The 24,658-nt window shown below is 38.4% G+C and overlaps 1 protein-coding gene across 1 annotated transcript in view; it reads right to left on the reverse strand.

The window, feature by feature from the left end:
- Positions 1 to 4,539: 4,539 nt before the first annotated feature.
- LOC114040716 (vomeronasal type-2 receptor 26-like) overlaps positions 4,540 to 24,658 on the reverse strand; it is a 41,957-nt gene continuing 21,838 nt past the window's right edge. The window contains 4 exon segments of the mRNA XM_027858862.1: positions 4,540 to 5,380; positions 5,382 to 5,430; positions 20,435 to 20,558; positions 23,268 to 23,486. Of these exon segments, the coding sequence (XP_027714663.1) occupies positions 4,540 to 5,380; positions 5,382 to 5,430; positions 20,435 to 20,558; positions 23,268 to 23,486 (1,233 nt within the window).

The raw sequence follows: 24,658 nt of genomic DNA on the forward strand, positions 1-24,658 counted from the left end.
CTAGACTGTCATCACAGCCCCCACATGCCTATATGTACATACATATATAGACCTATATATGGATTTATGGGTGATAATCTTTTTTCTCTTGATTTGTTAATAGTAGCTGGGACCTTGAAGGTTTGAATATTATAATTAGTGATTATAAATTCAGATTTGATTTAAGTCACAATCTGTCCTGAAGGAAATCAGAATGTGGTCTGTGTCTTCTCTCATAAGGATGATTATGGTAAATCCGTACCTCATATAAAAGACATTTACTGTCTGGAATTAAGAAATCTATTAGCTGTATGACCCCCAAGCAACATACCTTATCTGTGTTTACCTCCGTTTACTGTTCTGAAACAGGATAATAATAGCACCCACATACCTGGGTCATTGTGAGTATCACATGTTTGTATAGTGCTTAACACAGTGCTTGGCACTGGCAAATGTTATTTTAATATTGACTGTTTTATTATTTCTTCAATCAGATGTAATTGCTGATTGAAGAGTGCATTCCTCTAGAACCCAGGGAGCCGTGGGGTGCCTCGGAATGTCCAGTCCTTCCATGGCCCCCAACTGCCTTGGGCTTGTGAGAACCACTCCGTATACACCGAGTGCATCACCTTGGACATGTGTCTGAAGTCCTGATGACCTGTTTCCTGCTCTGCTGCAGCTGCAGCCTGTCTGCCTGCATCCTCTGGGGGGCACACTCCACCCTGTTCTGCCTCTAAGACCTTGGCATCCTCATCTTTTCTGTGTTTCTGGTGCAAGCTGTCCGTCCTTTTTCTGCTGGGGCAAAGGTGATTGGATTTGAGCTTGGGGAATGAGCTGCTCATTTATGGGATTCATGTGACTGTGCTGCTGGAAGGAGGTCTGGGCTGGTATTTCAGGGTCTGTGAGGACATGTAAACAGGAGGTGTGCCTGCAGGCTTGGGTAGCTGTGACTCCATCTGATGTATCCACTTTCTCCTTTGGTTTAACTTTTTTATTTATGAGTGATAGATTCATTCTATCAGTCTGTGCAGCATGGAGATGTTTTCTCTGGTAAGGACAATGACCTGTCTCTGAAATGAATGTTGGGGATGTTGGGTCATTTTTCCTTCTGTTGCTCTCCCATCCCAAAGGTGAGTTTTTCAGCAAAATAAGCAAAGGAAGTCGTGGTCTGATCAGAGGCAATGTCTTTATTTGGCCTCTGACCATCTTACTGTTCATGGCGCTGTGACATTGGTGAAGGTGAAATCAAGGCTGTCTCTCCTTGAGTTTGCTTTTTGGCTTTCAGCTTCCCCTCCCCCTGCTGCTTTCCTCTACTTTAATGTGGTTTATATTCACATTTCATAAGTGTAGTGTAGTGCAGTAAGGTTCTCTTTATGAAGTCTGCACTTTCAGGAGCTTGGTGTGACTTCCTCTTCTCCTCACCAGTTTCACATTTAGGGGTATTTCTCTTTCCTACCAAAGGAATGAGGCATGCCTCCACAGTTTTGCTCTGTGTGCTGGCCAAGGGGCAAGCCTGGCAGCAATTCTCTTCCCTGTGGACCAAAGTCCAGTCTCCCTTAGCGTTCCTAACCCCTACCCTGCCTCAGGAAAAAGTTGGAGTCCACTTTAGTAACATAATGCACTGCCATTAAACCACTTGCATGGCCCTGGGTTTCTAGAAGGTTTGCACAGGTCATATGTAAGTGCATCTTTATATTAAACCAGGAGCTACCAGTTGAGAAATGAAACGATGAGGTCGAACGTTAGTCCAAAACCTAGAACGAAGTGAATGATTTTGTTTGGCTACTACCAGATTTGGTGTTTCACAGACCTAGGCCCACTCTGAAAGCAGACTGAAGCCAACAGTGCCAAGGTCTTCATTCAGAGCGTCTGGTTCTAATGCCCTAGCTCAGAAGAGAGCTGTCTCCTCTGGAGTGCTGTAAGTTTCAGTGGTGCCAAATTCAGAAGCCAAACATAGTTTTGCCACCTGAACCCTGCCTTTGAGTTTATTTCCTCCCTAATGTGTCTCCCTCATCCTGGTACTGGGTGAATTTCTTTTTTTTTTAATCTGTGTGGATGAATCTCTGCCTGTTTATGAAGTCATATACGGCGAATATGGAGAGTCTCTATTTCTTGGCTTGCTGCACTGTACATTAAATAATAATTGATTTATTGCTTCTTGAGTACCAGGTTTCTAGAAATATTCAAGCCTAGGTCATTGTTTAATCAAAGCTGTGAGGCTAAATAAAACGCAATTCTATCAACAAAACAGTCAGTCAGAAATATGAATGACTATTTCATCAATCAGGAAAAAACAAAAATAAAAACTTTGGTTCTGCACCACTCTAAATAGGAGAACGTTTGAAGAATGCCTTGTCAATTTGTTGTTCAATATCAGAAACAAGGAGAAGAAGCTCCTGTAGAAATAGGTTCCCTTCTTTGGTATGTGTGAGATGATATTTGCCCTCACAAAGATGATTTTTCCTGAATCTGGGCCCAGCAATCTATACACTGTGCCAACTAGCTGCCCAATGAGTAGTATGTTCATTTCCTAACTTTTTCACATTCCATCAAGCATTTGTCATTTTCCTTTTCTGTCATCTTTGCCAATCTGATAGCTGGGAAGTGGTATCTCAGAGTTCTTTTAACATGTATTTCTTGAATCCGTAGTGATTAAGAGCATTTTTTAATTTCTTCTTCTGAAAATAACCTGTTCATAACCTTAGACAATTTATAAGTTGAGGAATAGCTTGTATTTTTTTCTAAATTTGACTCAGTTCCCTAGGTATTTGTGAAGTGGGATGTTTATCAAAGACATTTGTTATAAAAACAAAATTTTTCTTTCCTGCTTTCCTTTTAATTTTGGCTACATTAGTTTTGTTTGGCTAAAACATTTTTGATTTTATGCAAAGTTATTCATATTACTTCCTCTCTTGTTGGTCATGAACTCTTCCCTTATCTATAGATTTGATACGTCCATTTTTCCATGCTCCTCCAATTTATGTATGATATCACCCTTTATAACTAAATCATTTATCTTTTTCAACCTTATCTTAGCATTCAATGTGCAATGTTGGTCTATACTTCATTTCTGTCAAACTGTTTTGCAGTTTTGTCAACAATTTTTGTAAAATGGTGAGTTTTTACCTGAAAAACTTGTATTTCTGGGTTTATCAAACTCTGAATTACTGTGATCATTTATCGCTGTGTATTGTGTACCTAATCCATTCCACTGATCCACTACTTTATTTCTTAACCAGTACCACTTGGTCATACAGTTTCTAATCTGCTGTTGCAAAACCTCCTACTCCCACATTTTGTTTTCATTGATTCCCTGGGTATTCTTGATTTTGTCACCACACACTCAGGCCCTGCAAAAGAAATTGCAAAGAACTGAGCTCCAAGGTTTCTATATTTCTAGAAGCCAAAGGGGTTGTAGGCTCCTGGCATACTTGTAAATGCACCGTGAGAGCAGAGGGAGGCTGAGACTGTCTGGAGTGCTGAATTAGTGACAGTAGCTTCAGATACATTATGTTTTAGAATTACCTAGTGGTCAGTACTTGACTTTTTGTCCAACTTGTATTTGGATTTTTTTTACTTATTCTTTATATTAATTTTTCTGGAAGAAAGCTGCCCTTAAAGTATTACTACTATCATGTGTTATGACCCTGGATCTTCTCCTCTTGTCTCAGGACTGAAAGTCCTTTAAAAAAACAGGGGAGTGGAGCCAAGATGGTGGAATAAAAGGAGGGACTTGCTTGAGCTCTCCCCCATATCCCTCCAAATACCTGTAAAAATGACTCTAAACAAATTCTAGAGCATCAGAACCCACAAAATGACAGAGTGAAACAAATATCCAGCCCAAGACAATCTGGAAGGTCAACAGGAAAAGTCAGTTGCACAATTCTGAGAGAGGAGTTCTGTCCAGTGCAAAATGTGCCAGCACAGATTGGGCCCCAGCAAACCTGGAGCAGGTCTCAAGAGACTGAATCACAGACAGCTGTTGATTGAGTCTTCTACATGCTTCAACAAATCTTCTTGAATGGATATGTTCAATTCATCCAACAATATTTGATAAATGTAATGACTGATAAAACACAGATAGACAAACTGGGGAAAATGATACTTTCAATTTGGTAAATAAGAAATCAGTGACTCAGAATGGTGGAGGGACTTATACAAGGTTAGAATTGGAAACCAGGAACTCATATCCTTAGATTCATAGTTTTTTCCCACTATTATTTTAAATCATCATTCATATACTAAATATCTGTTTTATGTAAGATACTTGAACACAACAACTAATCTAATTCTACTTCTATTCAGAAATCAGGCAATATGACTCCAGTCAAAATGCTATTAGATTCAAATTAAACAAAAAGATGACCTTAACAGAAAATTGAAGGCACATAAGGTAGATCCATTTAAAATATTTTACTAACAATTAATTTATTAATAGTTCAAATAATTTTATTAATAATAAATCATCAATTAATAATACATTAAAAGTAATTTATTGATACTATACCAGGAGCTATCTTGCTATTATTAGTAAGGAAGAGTTTAAAGAGACCTGACTTCTCAGAGATTGGCTTTGATTTTCAGTATCTCCAGGGTATTTCTGTCTGGCCTCAGAAGGATCACATAGCACTTGGGAGCAAAGATGCAAGTGAGAATCCCAGCACTGGAGGCCAAGATGGAGAAGACCTCCACGGCCACCATGGCCTTGCCTTTGGTGCTCTGATATGCGGGCAGGAAGGATATCCAGACATTGCAGAATACAAGCATGCTGAATGTCAGGAACTTCGCTTCATTGAAAGTGTCTGGCAGATTCCTGGCCAAGAAAGCCATGGTAAAGCTCCCCAGGGCCAGCAAAGCCATATAGCCCAGGACACAGTAGAAGGTAATGATGGAGCCCTCATTACACTGAATGATAACGAAACCAGGCTCAGCATGTACGTCCATCTCCAGGAATGCAGGATAGGCCCCAAGCCAGATTCCACAGAGACACTTTTGGATCAAAATAAGAGAATAAGATGTTGTGGAGCCCAGCCACCTCCTGAGCTTGCTTCCTGGTTTTGTGGCCCTAAAAGCAAGAATCACAGTGATATTTTTGGCCAAGATAGAGGCAATGGCCACTGTGAACACAACTGCAAATGTGGTTTGTTGCAAGAGGCAAGTGGTGGTGTTAGGATGGCCAATGAAGAGCAAGGAGCAGAGGAAGCAGAGACTGAGGGAGACCAGAAGAGTGTAGCTGAGACTGCGGTTATTAGCTTTGACTATGGGGGTGTCTCTGTGCTTCATAAAGACTCCAAGGACCAGAGCAGTGAGGAGCGAGAAGCAGAGGGCTGCACAGGCCAGGGTCATTCCAAGGGGTTCTTCATAGGCCAGGAAGGTCACAATCTTGGGGAGGCATCGATCTCTCCCTGCTTGGGTACTCATCTTCAGGGCACTGCAAACACTCCTCTGCATCTGTGAACAACAACAGAAGAATCTCCCTGTATCTCATGTAGATCATAGTTTTCTATCTTTAATAAAGCACAGATTTAGTCATTCCACCTTGAGCTCAGCTTAATGGAGTTCTCCTTCTAGTCTGAAGGACAAGAATTCTAGAAGCTGAATCAGATAAACACCTTTTTCAGTATCTTCATATCTCCACATATGGATAGAATAATGTGCTGAAAGTATTGCTTCCTTATCATATGTCTACTGAACAAAAATTTAATTTGTCCATAGTCCATTCCAATAATAAACCACCTATGATGACCCTTAAGACATCAGTTTATAGATAATCTTATCTTTTCAGAATAGAAATGAGACATTGAAACCATTTCTTCTGTCATTTTTTTCATAGACAAAGGCCACGTATTAATAATAAATTAGAAGAAAAAAACTTTTAAAATGTGTTTCTTTTAAGGCAAGGCCATAATTCCAAATCTTCTGGGTTTTTATTGTGCATGATTATTGTTTTCCAAATCAAATATTTTTTAAATAAAGTAATTTCCATAATGTTTTTGTTTTTTTTTAAAATCAGAAAGTATATTGTGCACACATGACTATGGTTCTCTAGTTTCTATTCTTAGTGAGGATGTCAAACTTCTCTCCTTTATGTTTTCTAATCATCATTGTTTTAATTTTATTGTGTATATATACATTATTCCAGCCTCAAGGACTATTACTCTCACAAAGTCTGTTTCTTATATAATGTATATACATATATTTATTTTTGTTTTTTTCCTGAATTATTAATAAATTGTACAATCATTAACTTATGTATATGAAATTGAGCCAAGAGTGAAATACAGAGGGATACAATTGAAAGCACATGAAAACAGATGTTTCTCTGAATTATTTAAATAATAGCATTTAATCAAATGGTAACATAACTTGGAGATTATTCATTAGTCAATAAGAGCGATATAGCAAATTTAGTCATTACTGTGGAAACATTAGGAGAAAAATACTTTCCAATAGATGTTGGGGTAAGAATATATGAGTAAAATTAATTAGTAGCAGGTAGAAAAAAAGATGGCCAGTCAATCGACACAATCTATACATAGGATCATCTGCTCAGTATCCTCATTTCATTTGTATATTAGCACCATAAAATTTTATGTTATCCTACTCCTATGTCCCAACAGGGAATGAACCAGCCCTGGGTTTTCACCACGTAAGCCCCTGAAGATTTTAATCAACTGCGGCAATCAATGAAGAAAAAAATTATGAAAAGCAAACATTCTAAAATATGGTCTTCAAACTTATGTACTTTCCCTAAAACATGTTTCATAAATAGCAGAACTGTGGAAGCGTTAAATAGTTTTGTGTGAACCAAACAGTTTATATCTTACATAAATATTGAGTAATTTTTTATTCCCTCTATATTCCCAATATAAAAACCTGATCAGGTGACCAATAAGTTGACATATTGCATGAAGGCCTGAATGATATAAATATTGAAATTCTTGATATATGAAACATGAAAAAAGGAAAGATGAAACTAAATGGAAAGATGTTCCAAAAATTTACCTTTAAGATTAAAATTTGTTGGATTTGATGAACTGAGAGCAGTTTCATCTATTTTAGAGTCTAAGATAGACTGAAGATTTTAGCCACACCCAGGAGTTACACAGTTACACAGAGCTTGTGAAATATAAAGTGTATGTCTTAAATACACAGACTACCAGAAGATGAAATAAAGATCTTAAATCAGTATCAGATGAGGAGATTGAAATAATGGTAAAGGAGGCAATAGCTCCTGCTTCTGATGGTTTAGCAACAGAACTGTATGAACTTAGTACCAATACTACAATCATTATTCTCAAGAATTTATAAAAGATATTACTTATTTTTTTGCTTTGAATAGTATTTTATTTTCCCCAATTACAAATAAATTAAACTTTAGCATTCATTTTTAGAAGACTCTGAGTTCCAATTTTTTCTCCCTCCCTCCCTCTTCTCCCTTCTTCTGAAAATGGTAGTCAGTTTGATAGTTTATACATATACTGTTATGTAAAAATATTTTTATATTCATCATGGTTGCGTATGAAGAAACAGATTAAAAGTAAAAAAAAAAAAGACCACAAGAAAGAATAAAGTAAGTGAAAAAATACACTTCAATCTGCATTCAGAGTCCATCATTTCTTTTTCTGGATATGGATAGCATTTTCCTTCATGAATCCCTGTATCATTGTGTTGCTGAGAAAAGCTGAGTCATTCATAGTTGATCATTACATGATGTTGTAATACTCATTTCAGTGTTTTCCTGGTTTTGCTCATTTCATTTTGCATCTGTTCATGGAAGTCTTTCCAAGTTTTCCATTACTCTCTATGTGTTTCTCTGCTTCGGGTGTGTTTCTTGTAAGCATCATATTGTAGGATACTGGTTTTTGATCCACGCAGTTATCCACTTCTGTTTTATGGGAGAATTCAACCCATTCACATTCACTATTATGATTATTACCTGTGTATTTTCCTCCATCCTATTCTTCCTCCTGTTTGTCTCCTCTCTCTCCTTTCACCCTTTCCCACATCAGCAATGTTTTGCTTCTGTATAGCACTTCCACTAATCTGCCCTACCTTCAGTCATTCCCCACCCCCTTGTTTATTTAATATCCTCCCCTTCTACTTTCCTGTCAGGTAAGATAGATGTCTACATTCATCTGATTGTGTACATCATTCCCTCTTTGAGCCAATGCTGATGTGAGTTAGGTTAAAGCAATGTCCATTACCGACCCTTCCCCCATCTTCCCCTCCACTTTAATAGGACTTTCTCCCAACTTCGTGTGAGATAATTTATCCCATTCTGCCTCTCCCTTTCTTCTGCTCCCATTTTACTTCTCTTTCTCATTCCTTATTTTTTTAATGTCATTCCCTCCAATATACCTTATACCCATACCCTCTGTTTATGTTTATTCTTTCTATCTGTACTGTTAGTGAAGCAATTTTTAAGTTACAAGTGTTATCATCCCATGTAGAGATGTAAACAGTTCAGATCTATTGTATCCCTTCTGTTTTCTTTTCCCTTTTTACCTGTTTATGCTTCTCTTGGGTTTTGATGTTGGAGGTCAAATTTTTATTTTGCTTCTGGTCTTCTCCTTATGAAGGCTTGAAATCTTTTTTCATTGAATGACCATTTTCCCCCTTGATATATTATGCTTAATTTTGCCAGGTTATTGATTCTTGGTTGTATTCCTAGCTCCTTTGCCCTCTGGAATATCATGTTCTGTGACCTCTGATCTTTTAATGTTGCGGGTGCTAAGTCCTGTGTAATCCTGATTGTGACTCCCTGATATCCGAATTGTTTCTTTCTGGGCACTTGCAGGATTTTTTCCTTGAATTGATAGTTCTGAAATTTGGCTATAATATTCCTTGGGGTTTTTATTTTGAAATCTCTTTCCTGAGGTGATCAATGGATTCTTTCAATGCATATTTTGCCCTTTGATTCCAGAACATCAGGGAAGTTTCCCTTGATAATTTCTTGAAAGATGCTGTCTAGGTCCTTCTTTTCAATATGGCTTTCAGTTAGTCCAATGATTTTGATATTGTCTCTCCTAGATCCATTTTGCAGGTCAGTTGTTTTTCCCATGAGGTATTTCACATTTTCTTCCATTTTTTCATTCTTTTGAATTTGTTTGATTGATTCATGATGTCTCATAGAGTTATTAACTTCCAGTCGCCTAATTCTAACTTTTAAATTGTTATTTTCCCCAATTTGCTTTTGTACTTTCTTTTCCATTTGGCCAAATTGTACTCTTTAAGGAGTTGTTTTCTTCAGTGGATTTTTTGTGTATCCTTTTCCTCTTGGTCAATTCTACTTTTTAAGCAGTTTTCCAAGCTGTTGAGTCTTTTTTTCATAATTCTCTTGCATTACCCTCATTTCTTTTTCCCCATTTTTCTTCTACCTCTCTTATGTGATTTTTTAAGCTTCCTTTTGAGCTCTTCCATGAGTTCTTTCTGAGCTTGAGATGACTTCCCATTTTTGGGGGGCTTTTGCCCATAGGTGTTTTGACATTGTTATCCTCTTCTGAGTTTGTGTCTTGGTCTTACCTGTCACCATAATAACTTTCCATGGTCAGATTCTTTTTTTGTTGTTTTCTGTTCTTCCCCTCCCCCTTTTGTTTTTGGATTTTTTCCTTTGTTTTAAACTTGAGCTCTGCTCTCAGGATGGAAGGGGCTCTGTCTGTGGCTTGTTGTTCTAGTGGCTGTAGGCCCTGACTGTTTACCTGGTGCTGCCCTGGTCTTGCCCTTAGGCCCTCTTGTCTGGTGCTGTACTATGGGGTAGGGTAGGGGTTGGCTGGTCCTGGAAGCCATGGGACTGGCAGATGACCTGGTGCTGAGCTGGGGTACTACATACTGGCATGAGCTGATGTGTGGTGTGGTTTTTCTGCATTTCCCTAGAGCTACACTGAAGCACGTGGAAGTCTGGCCACTGGAGGATGCCTATTTGCTCTGGGCTGTGCTGAAGCACATGAATGTCCAGTTCCCATAGGACTGCCAACCCAGGGCAACACTGAAGTACTTGGAGGTTTGGCAACAGTAGGACACCTGCCTGCCCAGGGCTGTGGCAAAGCAGATGGTGGTTCTCAGAGCTGGAGTCTGGCAGTTCCCCTGGCTATGCTAAGGTCCTAGTGTGGTGTTTGCTTGCTCCACCACACCGGGGCTCAGGATATTCCGCTGGTTTGCTGAGGTGGGGCTTGTTGCTGACTTGCTGGGACGCTTCCTATCCTGGAATGCGCTCTCCTTTTGCCTGAGTGAGAAGGACCTTTCTTAGCAATCCTCCAAGTCTCCTGGGCTAAAAGATCACTGTGTCCTGTCTTTCTGCTGGCTCCAGTGTAACAGGATTTATTCTGGGGTGCTATTTTATATTTGGTTGGTCTTTTGGAGGTGACTATGGGAGAGCTACTGTGATTTACTGTTTACTCTGCCATCTTGGCTTCCGGAAGTCTCTCCATCTCATTTTATGGATGAGGAACTATACAAAGGGTATGACAAGATACATTTTATGGGGCAAATGAAGCCCAATACCTAAAATAGAGAAGGATAAAATGCAGGAGATATCTTTTAATATGATTAATAAACATGTGGTCAAAAATTTTAAATAAACTCCTGCCAGGTAGTCTACAGTGATTCCTCCAAGATATAATTCCTCCTTTGCCATATGAGTTTATATTAGGCATACAAGAATAGTCCTTTGAAAAAAATGACATTAAATTTAAAATATCAAAAATTAAAAAAATATATCATCACATAAAATAACCTTTTAACAAAATAAAGCAAATACTTATTCTGAAAATACTACATAAAGAAAAATGTAAAGAGGGACTTTTTATATCATAATATATCTTTAAATAGAAAACATTGTGTGTAAAAACATATACTAGTATCTTTCTCAATAAGCATAAAAATAAAGTGATGACAAATCTCCTCCTTATTAATTAGAATACTTCCATAAATGATATTAAGATGAGAGAAATTAAAACTTTCAGATAAGAAAAGAAAAGGTAAAACTGTCACTGTTTTCAATAACATGATGGTTTACTTAGAAAATCCTAGGGAATCAGCAAAAATATAAACTGAGAAAGTTAACACAATAATCAGGTATAAACTGCATCATAAACCCTTTAAAAGTCTATATTTTTATAAAATGAAAAATCCAAGAGGTTATAAAAGAAAAAGAAATGCCATTCCAAATAACTGCAAAGGGCAATTACATAACAAATCAGAAATAGGCCTTCGCAGCTTTGACATTGGACCTCAAATACACTGGGAGTGTGGAAATGTCAGATTTTTATACAATATTTTGTGAGCCAAGTTTGGTTGAGTCACTACTACAACACCCAGGAAAACAGCTTTTCAAAAAAAATACTCTCTAGAGTACTCTGGTTACTCTTTCACCCAGGAATGTTTTCATGCAGACTACCTCCAGAGGCCAGATTCCTACTCTCAATCCCAAATTCATCTATACTGAGGTAATGTCTAGATTTTAAGATTTAGGTTATTAAAATTTCCCTTTGGAGTGGAGAAGTTTAAGATTAGGTTTTATATTAAGCTTTCCCACAGGAATGGGGAAGTTTACAAATGGGTGATAAAGGCAGGGAAGCATTATGGATTCCAGTAGTAGTAAAATACTGGTGGGTTTTCTTTGGATAGATTTTTGATATCTTGAACCAAAGGATGCTCTTGATAGTTACAGGACAGACCAAAAAGCCCATTGAATAAAAGTGATTGAATAAGTCACAATATTATTTTAAGTTAGACTTCTGGGAGCCAAGATGGTAGAGTAAGAAGTAAGTCACTCTCACTCTCCCTTATTGACCTCTAAAAACCCAGAAAATATTGCCCCAGGAAAAACCCTGGAACAGCTGACTCAGCAGAAAGATGGGGTGTAGCAGTCTTTTAACCTGGGGAGTTTAGGGGATTAACAGGAAATGTCTCTCTCACCATGGTGGAAGGGGAGCAGTACAGGACAAGAGTTGTCCCAGTAAGCTAGCAGCAAGTCCCAGCTCAACAAACCAGTGTGATATCCTGAGTCCCAAGGTGGTTGAGTAGGCAAGCAGCAAAACCAGGACCCTCCCCCCACCCCTCCAAGTGTCTTGGCACAAGCAGGGGAACCGGTACATTCAAACAGCTAAACCTCCTGGTGCTTCAGCACAAATCCAGGAAGCACAACTCCAGGAAGCACAACTCCAGCTGGGCCGGTGTCTTCAAGTAGACAAATCTTCTGGTGCTTCAAATCAGTTGTCCTTCAGGGGCCAGATGCCCCTCCACTTCAAGAGCTTCAGTGTTGCTGAAGCCAGTTCAGCACCAGGTAAGCTTCCAGACTCCTACAGCTCCAGCTGCTAGCACTTGAGGCCCTAGCACACAAAGCCAGTGGCCAGGTCCCTGGCCCACAGCACCAGAAGCTTGGGAAAGTGGCCCTTGTACTCCAGCAAGAGAGATCAACTTTAAAAGTCCCTAAATAGGCAAACATTATGAGCAAAAAGCAGAAACAGACAATCACCATAGATTCTTACTATGAGGACAAGGAAGATGAAAACACAAACTCAAAAGAGGACAACATTGTCAATATACCACATCTGAAACCTCAAAAGGGAATATGAACTGGTCTGAAGTCCAAAAAGCCTTCTTGGAAGCACTTAATAAGGATTTTAAGAGTCAAATAAGAGAGGTAGAAGAAAAATTGGGAAAAGACACTAGAGGTATGCAAGAGAAAGTCAATAGCTTGGAAAAGGAATGAAAAGTATTGACTGTAGAAAACAACTCCTTAAAAAGTAGAATTGGACAAATGGAAAAGGAGGCACAAAAACTCACTGAATAGAAGAACTCCTTAACAGGTAAAATGGGCCAAATGGAAAAGGAGGTAAAAATGCTAATTGAAGAAAATAATTCATTAAAAATTAGAACAGGGCAAGTGGAAGCTAATGACAATATAAGAAATCAAGAATCAGTCAAACAAAATCAAAAGAATGAAGAAATAGAAGAAATCATAAAGTACCTCACTGCAAAAAAAATCTGAACTAGAAAATAGATTCAAGAGAGATAACTTAACAATTATTGGTCTACCTAAAAGCCATGATGAAAAAAAAAAGGAGCCTGGATAGCATTGTTCAGGAAATTATCAAGGAAAATTGCTCTAGATCCTAGAATCAGAGGGTAAAATAGTCATCAAAAGAACACCAATCACCTCCTGAAAGAGATCCCAGATTGCCAAGGAATATTGTAGACAAATTCCAGAATTATCAGGTTAAGGGGAAAATACTATAAACAGCCAGAAAGAAACAATTTAAATATTGAACCACAGTCAGGATTATGAAGGATTTTGCAGCTTCTACACTAAAAGATTGGAGGGCATGGAATGTGATATTCTGTAAGGCAAAGAAACTTGGATTACAACCCAGGGTCAACTACCTAGTGAAATTAAGCATAATCGTTCAGGAGAAGAGATGGACATTCAAAGAAATAGGGGACTTCTAAACCTTCCGATGAAAAGACCAGAGCTCAGCAGGAGATTTGATCTTCAAATACAAGAATCAAGAGAGACAAAAAATATAAGGTAAACAGAGAAGACAAAAAACCACGTTATTCAATAAAGGCAAACTGTTTACCTCCTTACAAAGGAAGATAATACTTGTAACTCTTGAGAACTGTATCTTTATTATGACATTTATAAGGGGTGTACATAGACAGAGGGTGGGGGTATAAGTTGACTTTGATATAATGATAAAAACATCTAATTAAGTGGTGAAAAAGGATTGTACTGGGAGAAGAGGAAAGGAGGAAGCAGAAAAGGGTAAATTCCCTCACATGAAGATGCATAAAGACTCATTACCATAGAGGGAAAGAAGAGAGGGAGATGAGGATTATTTGAACCTTACTCTCACAGATTTGGCTCAAAGAGGGAATAACATACTCAGGTACAGAAATCCAACTTACCTATAGGAAGTAGGATGAGAAAGGGGAAAAAAAGGGAGGGGGTGGGTAGAAAGGAGGGCAAATTGAGGGACTTGGTGGTCAAAAGCAAAACTCTAGTGAAGAGGGAGAAAGAGAAAGGAGAGAAAAAAGCATTAATGGGGTTGGGGAATAGGATGGAGAGAAACACACAGATAGTAATCATAACTATGAATGTGAATGGGATTAACTCTCCCATAGAATGGAAGAAGATAGCAGAGTGGATTAAAAACCATAATTCTACAATATGGTGTTTACAAGAAACACATTCGAAGTAGAGGGATACACACAGAGGAAAGGTGAAAGGCTGGAGTAGAATATATTATGCTTGAGCTGAAATAAAAAAAAAATTCAGGGGTATCAATCCCAATCTCAGACAAAGCAAAATAAAAATGCATCTAATTAAAGTGATAAGGAAGCAAACTACATCCTGCTAAAAGGCACCATAGACAATGAAGTAATATCATTACTAAACATATATGCACCAAGTGTTATAGCATCCAAATTCTTAGAGGAGAAGTTAAAGGAGACACAGGAAGAAATAGACAGCAAAACTATACTAGCAGGGGACCTCACCTTTACCCTCTCAGAACTAGATAAATCTAACCACAAAATAAACAAGAAAGAAGTTAAGGAGCTAAATAGAATTTTGGAAAAGTTAGATATGGTATACCTCTGGAGAAAATTGAATTGGGATAAGGAATATATTTTTTTCTTAGTGGTACATGGCACCTACACAAATGTTGACCATGTATAAGGGCATAAAAACCTCACAATCCAATGAAAAAAAGGTAGAAATATTAAATGCATCTTTTTCAAATCATGATGTAATAAAAATTACATGTAATGAAGGGTCATAGAAAGATAGACTAAAAATTAATTGGGATCCAAATAATCTAATATTAAAGAATGACTTGGTCAAACAACAGATGACAGAAATAATCTATTACTTCATCCAAGAGAATGAATAATGAGACAACATATCAAAATTTATGGTATTCAGTGAAAGTGAATCTTAGGGGAAGTTTTGTATCTCTAAATGCTTACATGAATAAAATAGGAAAAGAGGAAATCAATGAATTAGGAATGCAACTTAAAAAACTAGAAAAAGGACGAATTAAAAATCCCAAATTGAATACCAAATTAGAAATTTTGAAAACCAAAGGAGAAATTAATAAAATTGAAATTAAGAAAACTATTAAAAAAACTATTATTACCATATGTTATATAACATACAATATATAATTATTATAATAAAGAAAACTATTTAGAAAACTAATAAATGACACTAAGAGATGGTTTTATGAAAAAAAAATAAAAGAGATAAATCTTTGGTTAATTTGATTTAAAAAAGAAAGAAGAAAACCAAATTACCAGTATCAAAAATGAAAAGAGTGAATTCACCATTAATGAAGATGAAATTAAAACAATAATTAAGAGCTATTTTGCCAATAAATTTGACAATCTTAGTAAAATGGATGAATATTTACAAATACATAAACTGCCTAGATTAAAGGAAGAGAACATAAAATACTTAAATAACTCCATTTCTGAAAAAATAAATTGAAGAAGCCATCAATGAACTCCCTAAGGAAAAAATCTGCAGGGCCAAATGGATTGACAAGTGGATTTTATCAAACACTTAAAGAAAAATTAATTCCAATACTGTATAAACTATTTGGGAAAACAGGTGAAGAACGAGTCCTACCAAATTCTTTTTATGATACAAATATGGTGCTGATACCTAAACTGGAAAGAACCAAAACAGAAACAAAATTATAGACCAATTTCCCTAATGAATATAGATGCAAAAACTTTAGATAAAATACTAGCAAAGAGATGGTAGCAATTTATCTTGAGGATAATACACTATGACCAGGTATAATTTATACCAGGAATGCAGTGCCGGTTCAATATTAGGAAAACTATCAGTATAATTGACCGTATGAACAACAAAACTAACAGAAATCATATGATTATCTCAATAAATACAGAAAAAGCATTTGACAAAATACAACACCCATTCCTATTAAGAACATGAGAGAGCATAGGAATGAATTTAATGTTCCTTAAAATGATAATTAGCATCTATCTAAAACCATCAGGAAGCATTATATGTAATGGGGAAGCATTTCCAATAAGATCAAAGGTGAAACAAGGATGTCCATTATCCCTATTGTTTTTCAATATTGTAGTAGAAATATTAGCATTAGCAATAAGAGAAGAAAAAGAAATTGATAGAAGTAGAATAGGCAAAGAAGAAAGAAAGCTATCATTCTACAGATGATATGATGGTATACTTAGAGAATCTGAGAGAATCAAGGAAAAAATTACTTCAAATAAACAAATTTCACAAAGTTGTGGGATATAAAATGAACCCACATAAATCATTGGCATTTCTATATATTACTGACAAAGCCCAACAGCAAGAGATAGAAAGGGAAATTCCATTTAAAGTACCTGTAGACATTATAAAAGGTTTGGGAGTCTAGCTGCCAAAACAAAACCCAAAACTATATGAACATAATTCCAAAACACTCTTCACACAAATAAAATTGGATCTAAATAATTGGAAAAATATGAGTTGCTCACGCATAGGCTGAGCTAATATAATAACAATGACAATTCTTTCTAAATTAATTTACTTATTCAGTGCTATACCAATCAAACTACCAAAATTTATTTTATAGAGCTAGAAAAAAGAATAAAATTCATATGAAAGAAGAAAAAAGTTCAGAATGTCAAGGGAAATAATGAAAAGAAATGCAAAGGAAGGTTGCCTAGCCATACCAGGTCGTAAATTGTGTTATAAAGCAGCAATCATTAAAACTGCTTGATACTGGCTAAGAAAGAGTGGTGGATCAGTGGAATAGGTTAGGTATGCAGGACACAGTAGTCAATGACTATAGTAATCTACTGTTTAATAAACCCAAATGTGAGGGATTGTCTGATGTTAGCTACATGCCACGTTGGGGTTGTGGTGAGGAGGGGCTAGGAAGGTATATAAGGGGCAGTAGGGATCGGAGCTTGCTCTCTTGTCCTGCTCTTGCTTTCCTGCTTGGCCTTGCTGTGATGATCTCCGAGTAAAGTTCGAGTGCTTGCACCTCCTGATCGGCTCATCTCTATGTTTATCCGGGTGGGCTCCGAAGACTGGTAGGTGTGACCCTGGCAGCCTGCTCCTGTTAGGAGGAGAGTGCACAGCATGGCCGGCACAAGTGGCACCCAACGTGGGGCTCGAGGAAATAGACCAGGGGCCCCGCGGATCAGCTGGTCTGGTCGCGGGAAGAGAGACGAGACCTGTAGCCTACAGGGTGGGGGAAGGAAGATGGGACAGACGTTTGTTAAAGTCCTGGATTGGGAGGTGCTAGGGGGAGAAGTATATAAAATAGTGAAAGAAGCAGAAATCAGTGGTGAGGAAGAATCAGGGAGTGAGGCAGAGGACACCGGAAACAGGAAATGGGAGAGTAGGTGGGGGGAGAGAAAGGAAGAGCAAAGCAAAGAAAGCTCTGCCTATCCCACGGAGGGGTGGCCCCCTCCTCCAGACTTCCCTTTTGAGGAGAAAGGTCCGGGGTATTTAAGTCTTACAGATCCTGATGGCTGGAGCCTCTGGGTATCAGAAAGAAGAACAAAACGAGTTTAAGAAGCCCCAGGAGAGACAACAAGGATGGGAGAAGGAACACAGATGACAGAAAATTCAGAGAGAGCAGAAGGAAAAGACAGTTAGGATGACTAAACTGAGTAAACTGTTTTCACTTTTTTGCGCAATCAGGACTTTGCCACAGGTTGCGTCAGCTCCAGTGCCCTGGGCACCCCTGTCCAAGGCCACACTGCAGCAACAGGAGGAGGCGGGAGTGGAGAGATGGATCCTGGTAGAAGGTGCTCAAAGACAAATCCTGACGTGGGAAGAGGCTACTCCTGAGATCATCTTACAGGGCAGCTGGACCCTGAACTCCACATTGTACCTCCTCGGCATTCGCCACCTTACACTGACAAAAGCTAAGAGCCCTGCCAATTGGTTCCTCACTGCTGAAGATGCCAGGTGGGAGGAGATAGGTAAAGCAATCAATTATTGTCGACACAAGAGAGAATGGCTGGGGGCACTTGCGTTGGCGGCATCCATCTTCGAGGAGTTCCAGATACAGGACTTATATAGCGGACAGCAATTGCTTGCCTCACAAATAGAGGAGCTGGCCAATAAATTCGCCCACGCCCTCCAAGTGCAGGCTGATATTGATCAGCAGCTGGAGGAGCAGATTCATAAAATAGCATTGGCTACCCAGGACATTGGGAATGAACTTATGTGGCTGGAATTGAGACAGCAGTTGCCATGCGATGGCCGATATTGATCCATTTGTGTAACACCCTTAAACCATAACGCCACTTGCGACGCCCTTTCACAAAGCATAAATGATTCAAGCTACAGATCTTTCCTCTGAACTCCAGGCTTTGCGGGTGTTAATTAGACTGGCGTGGAACATATCTGACACTTGGCACCGGCACGAGACTGATGGTGTTGTTCATCACCTTGGCGATTGGATTGGGCATACCTCTTTCCCTATCCCCTCCCTGGTGGCCCATTGGGCATTTATAGATCTTTTTGCATTTATACTGTTATTGTTACTACCCACTATATTAGGGTGTTTCCTTAGGATTCTTAGAGGTTCATTAGAGGCACTCAAAACCGAGGCCCTAGTCTTGAGACCCCGTCTCCGCCTCCTTGATTAAACAAAAAGGGGGAGGTGTGAGGGATTGTCTGATGTTGGCTACGTGCCACATGGGGGTTGTGGCGAGGAGGGGCTAGGAAGGTGTATAAGGTGGGTAGGGATCGGAGCGCTCGCTTGCTCCTGCTCTCTTGCTCCTGCTCTTGCTTTCCTGCTTGGCCTTGCTGTGATGGTCTCCGAGTAAAGTTCGAGTATTTGCACCTCCTGATTGGCTTGTCTCTATGTTTATCCGGGTGGGCTCCAAAGACTGGTAAGTGTGACCCTGGCAGCCTGCTCCTGTTAGGAGGAGAGTGCATGGTGCGGCCGGCACACCCAAAGACTCCAGCTTCTGGGATAAGAACTCACTATTTAACAAAAACTGCTAGGAAAACTGGAAAATAGTAAGCAGAAACTAGGCATAGACCCACATCTTACACCATATACCAAAATAAAGTTAAAATAGTTACACGATTTAGATATAAAAATATTATAAGCAAACTAGGAGAAAAAGGAATATCTTACCTGTCAGATTTTTGGATAAGGGGAGAATGCATGACCAAATGAGATAGAGAACATTATGGAATGCAAAATGGATGATTTTGATTACATTAAATTGAAAAGCTTTTGCATAAACACAACTAATGCAATCAAGATTAGAAGGGAAGCAGAAATACTGGGAAACAATTTTTACAGTCAATGTCTCTGTTAAAGGCCTCATTTCTAAAATATGTAGAGAACTGAATTAGATTTATAAGAACACAAGTCATTCCCCAATTGATAAATGGTCAAAGGATATGAACAGGTAGTTCTCAGATGATGAAATTAAAGCTATCTATAGTCATATGAAAATGCTCTAAATATTGATTAAAGAAATGCAAGTCAAGACAACTCTATGGTACCACATCATACTGAACAGATTGGCTCACATGACAAAACAGGAAAATGATAAATGTTGGAGAAGATATGGGAAAACTGGAACACTAATGCATTTTTGGTGGAGTTGTGAACTAATCCAATGACTCTGGAAAACAATTTGGAACTATGCCCAAAGGGTTACACAATGGTGCATACCCTTTGACCCAACAATACCACTGCTAGGTCTGTATCCCAAAGAGATCATAAAAATGGGAAAAGGACCCAGATGTGCAGAAGTATTTATAGCAGCTCTTTTTGTTGTGGCCAAGAATTGGAAATTGAGGGGATGCCCATCAATTGGGGAATGACTGAACAAGTTGTGGTGTATGAATGTAATGGAGTAGTATTGTTCCATAAGAAATGATGTTCTGAAGTCTGTGGACTTCAGAAAAACCTGGAAAGACTTACCTGAACTGATGCTGAGTGAAGTGAGCAGAACCAAGAGAACGTTGTACACACTAACAGCCACATTGTGCAATGACTAACTTTGATAGACTTAGCTCTTCTCAGCAATGCAAGGATCTAAGACAACTTCAAAAGACTCAGGATGAAACATTCTATCCACATCCAGAGAAAGAACTTTGGAGTCTGAATTCAGATGGAAGCATACTATTTGCTCTCTCTCTCTCTCTCTCTCTCTCTCTCTCTCTCTCCCTCTCTCTCTCTCTGTTTCTGTGTCAATGTGTCTGTCTCTCTGTCTCTCTCTTTCTCTCTCAGTTTTGTTTTGTTTTGTTTCTTCTTTCTCGTAGTTCCTCCCATTGGTTCTAATTCTTCTTTACAATATGACTGATATGAAAATTTTAAAAAATATTTTAAGTCAGAAAATATTATTTTGGTAAGCAAAAGTCACTAAGATTAAAAAAAAATACAGTATCTATTACTTTGAGAAAAAGACTTTTTCTTTAGGAACCCACCTGTCTGGTTGGAAATCTTCCCTTCAGGGCATGGGGTACAATCAAAACAGCAGATAGGTTGGCTCTCATGTTTTGTCTTCTTAAATCCAGGGCCACAGTATAGACTGCACATGGAAGTTGGAGTCTGTGTTTCCACCATAGAAAGGGAAAAAATGTGACTTTAAGAATGACTGCTGAAAGATAGATGCACTAAGTGGATGATGATTTCAGATCTTTCTTTTGGAAGACATTTAGAATAAAGTATTTGCAATCTACAGGTCAAGAATGATTTACTTCTCAATGGAAACTTTTCCCCTTTGTTACCATCTTGTGCTCCATGTCATCTTTCCCCCAATGAATCTGCACAGATTCTCCAGTAGACACAATTAAGCTCTTTGATTTTTTTTAACTGTAATCTGTTGCTAGCACATTTTCCCCCAATTACTTCATACTAGTGCCCTCCATTTTTTGAAAGAGTAGTGCTGAAATAATTAATTAACCATGCAACGGGGAATATTCTTCATTTTTTTTCACAAAAAAGTCTTGTTTTTTGTGTTTTCATAAGGTATCTTGAATGGTTCTGGGAATCATGACTTTAAAGAGTATATACTGTTCATCTTGATTGAATCTAAGTAAGAAGCAGATGACTTGATTGGCCAATCTTATTCTTGGGCTGATATTTAGAGTCTCTTTTGGAGACCACTGTGAAGGGTGGGGTGGGATTTGTCAAATCACATAGACAAGTGAAACTGCTTTATACACATAAACATATACATATACTTACAGAGACACACACACAAACACACACACATATATATGTATATATATATTTGACAGTTGCAAAAGATATAACCACAATATTTATATTAAGAATCTCTAAAAGCCATTGTCTTTCTTGGGGACACAAACTCAGAATAACTTATTTATGTAGCTGCAGGATTCCAGATATTTGATAGTCTTTGGTGCAATAAGATCCTTTGGGGAAAATTTTTTCCCTCTTCTCCACCCTATTACTATTCTTCAAACTTGACCACTTGATCTGGGATATTTCAAGTTTCTCTTCCTATGAACAATTCACATTATTATGTAACTTAGCTAGAAAGAATTTGAAAGTAGTGTTGAAAAAAAGGAAATCAGAGCTCTGTCTTTGAGCAAAAAAGAAGAGTAAGTGGATGCTAGAGCCTTGCCACAGTCATTTCCAGTGTCTCTAGGGAATGTCCTGGTGCAATTAAGAAACAACATTATCTTTGTGCCTTTTCATGTAAAGGAATTTACCCTTTTCTGCCTCCTACTTTCCTCTTCTCCCAGTATAATCCCTTTATACCACTTATTAAGATTTTTATCATCACGTCAAAGTCAACTTATGCCTATGCCCTCTGTCTATGTATACCCCTTCTAAATGTCATAATAATGATATAGTTCTCAAGAGGTCCAAGTATCATCTTTCCTTGTAGGGATGTAAACAGTTTGCCCTGATTGGATATTTTTTCCTTTCCTGTTTGCTTTTTTATGTCTCTCTAAATTCTTTGCATTTGAAGATCAAATTTTCTGTTGAGCTCTGGTCTTTTCATCAGGAAGGTTTGGGAGTCCCCTATTTCATTGAATGTCCATCTTCTCCCCTGATAGATTATGCACAGTTTTGCTGGGTAAGTGATCCTTGGTTGTAATCCAAGCTCCTTTGCCTTATGGAATATCACATTCCAAGTCCTCCAATCTTTTAATGTAGAAGCTGCAAGTTCGATGGTATTTAAATTGTTTCCTTCTGGCTGCTTGCAGTATTTCCTCCTTTACCTAATAATTCTGAAATTTGTCTACAATATTTCCTGGAAGTTTCAGTTTGAGATTTCTTTCAGGAGGTGATTGGTGGATTCTTGTGATGACTATTTTACCTTCTGATTCTATGACGTCAGGGCAGTTTTCTCCGATGATTTCCTGAATGCCGCTGTCCAGGCTCTTTTTCTGAACACGGGTTTCAGTTAGATCAATAATTCTTAAATTATGTCTCTTGGATCTATTTTCCAGGTTAATTGTTTTTCCAGTGAAGTGTTTTACATTTTCTTCTGTTTTTTCATTATTTTGAATTAACTGATTTATTTAACTTATTTTTAATGTCTCTATCCCAAAGAGATCATAAAAATGGGAAAAGGACCCAGATGTACAAAAAATATTATTGCAGCTATTTTTTTTTGTACTGGCAAAGAATTGGAAATAGAGGGGATGCCCATGAATTAGGGAATGGCTGAACACATGGTCTATGAATGTAATAGAATGTTATTGTGCTGTAAGAAATGATGAACAGGTGAACTTCAGCAAAACCTGGAATGACTTACATGAACCGATGCTGAGTGAAGAGAGCAGAACCAGGAGAACATTGTACACCCTTACAGGCACATTCTGAAATGACTAACTTTGATAGACTTAGCTCATTTCAGCAATGCAAAGATCTAAGACAACTCAAAAATACTCATGATGGAAAAAGCTATCCACATCAAGAGAAAGAACGATGAAAACTGAAAGCAGATCAAAGCGTACTATTTGCCTATTTGCCCTCTCTTTTTGTTTCTTTCTTCTTTCTTGTGCTCCCTCCCATTGGTTCTAATTCTTTTTTACAACATGATTAATGTGAAAATATATTTAATGTGAATGCATATGTAGAGCCCATATCAGATTGCACACCATCTTGGTGAGTGGAGTGGTGAAGGAGGGGGAGAAAATTTAAAACTCAAAATATTATGTAAGTGAATGTTGGAAACTAAAAATTAATTTTAAAAAGAAAGAAAAAAAAAGAAACAACATCGTCCTGGGTATTGGACAGGCAAAGTGATAAGGCTCAGTTGATTTACTGGCCCCTTACCTGAGAGAAATCTTCTGGCCAATCCGTGTCTTCTTCATTAATGCTGAATCCCTGATCATGAGGAGTCACTTCACCCACTTTCACCAGTGTCTCAGTTTGAAAAGAGAAGTATTTAAAATTCAGGATATCATATGTCTCAACAGCCACCCTGGATCCTTCCCCACATGACTTGTCACTGGCACTATTGACAGGACCGGTGCACTTCAGGAAGTGGTGAAGCTGAAGGCAAGGAGAGAAATTTGTTAATCCATGGGGAAAGTAGGATTCATGCCCATGTCCCAGTCTGCACTATCAACACAAAATAGGCTCTGAATTTGAAGCTTGTATGTTTTTATCTTCTTTGTCACCAAAGCAAAGTTCTATAGTCTGAGTTTTTTCCACTGTTTGCTCATGTTCCCAGGCAATTACTCAACTTCTTGACTCTGTGAAGGTAGGGCTCCAGTGTGGAGGGTGTACTATCCCAAGCTTTGGGGGTTTTGTGTAGCTTTTTTCGGAGACATTTCTAGGGAACTGTAAATTTTCAGTTCTTCCAAGGTGGTATGATCAGGGGTGAGGTGTTTATTTCTCTCCTGGCCTGTGTTCTGGTCTATGAGTGACCACAAGCACTCTTTTCTGTCTTGGAACTGTGAGGCATATTCCCTCTCCACCGTAGCCACAAGCTCTGCCTCATAGTGATCCTCCTCACCCCAGGACCGCCACTCAGACTGAGATCCAGATCCAAGCACGGGCAAAGCAAGAGAATTCTGTCTCAGTGCCAGCAAAGAGACTGCTGAAATCCCCTTCTGGTCAGCCACTCAATCCCCTCACTGTCTATGGGCCAAGAGCTCTAGAAGCAACTGCGTTGCTGCTGCCCCAGGGCTGCACCAGGGCTGGGATGGGAACATGCTTTTCTGTCACTCATATTTGATGGACTTTTCCTATTGGTTTTCTAAGTTGTCTTTGGCATTTGTGGGTTGAGAAGTCTGGAAACCACCACAGCTGTAAGTGATTCAGTCCCCTGAGGCCTGCTCCAGGTTCACGGGGGCCCTGGCTTTGCTGGCATGGCCCACACTGAACTGTGCTCCCCTCTCAGTCTGATAGAACAGATCTTTCTCATCAACCATCCAGGCTGTCTTGGGTTGGAAATTTGTTTCACTTTCTATTTTTGTGGATTCTGCTGCTCTAGGATTTGTTTAGAGTCATTTTTACAGGTATTTGGAGAGGTTTGGGGGAGAGCTCAAAGCAAGTCCCTGCTTTTACTCTGCATCTTGGCTCTGCTCCCAAGAAGCAGAATTTTCAACAAAGGCTAGAAAATTCTTTTGGATACATAGGATCTAAATGTCATCATTCAATGGAAAATAAGTCTGGATAAAATTAAATATTGGCAGATTTGATCTCCTTGCTGCCCAAAA

Source organism: Vombatus ursinus, unplaced genomic scaffold, assembly GCF_900497805.2.
Source record: "Vombatus ursinus unplaced genomic scaffold, bare-nosed wombat genome assembly UNPS02013931.1, whole genome shotgun sequence".
Classification (NCBI taxonomy): Eukaryota; Metazoa; Chordata; class Mammalia; order Diprotodontia; family Vombatidae; genus Vombatus; species Vombatus ursinus.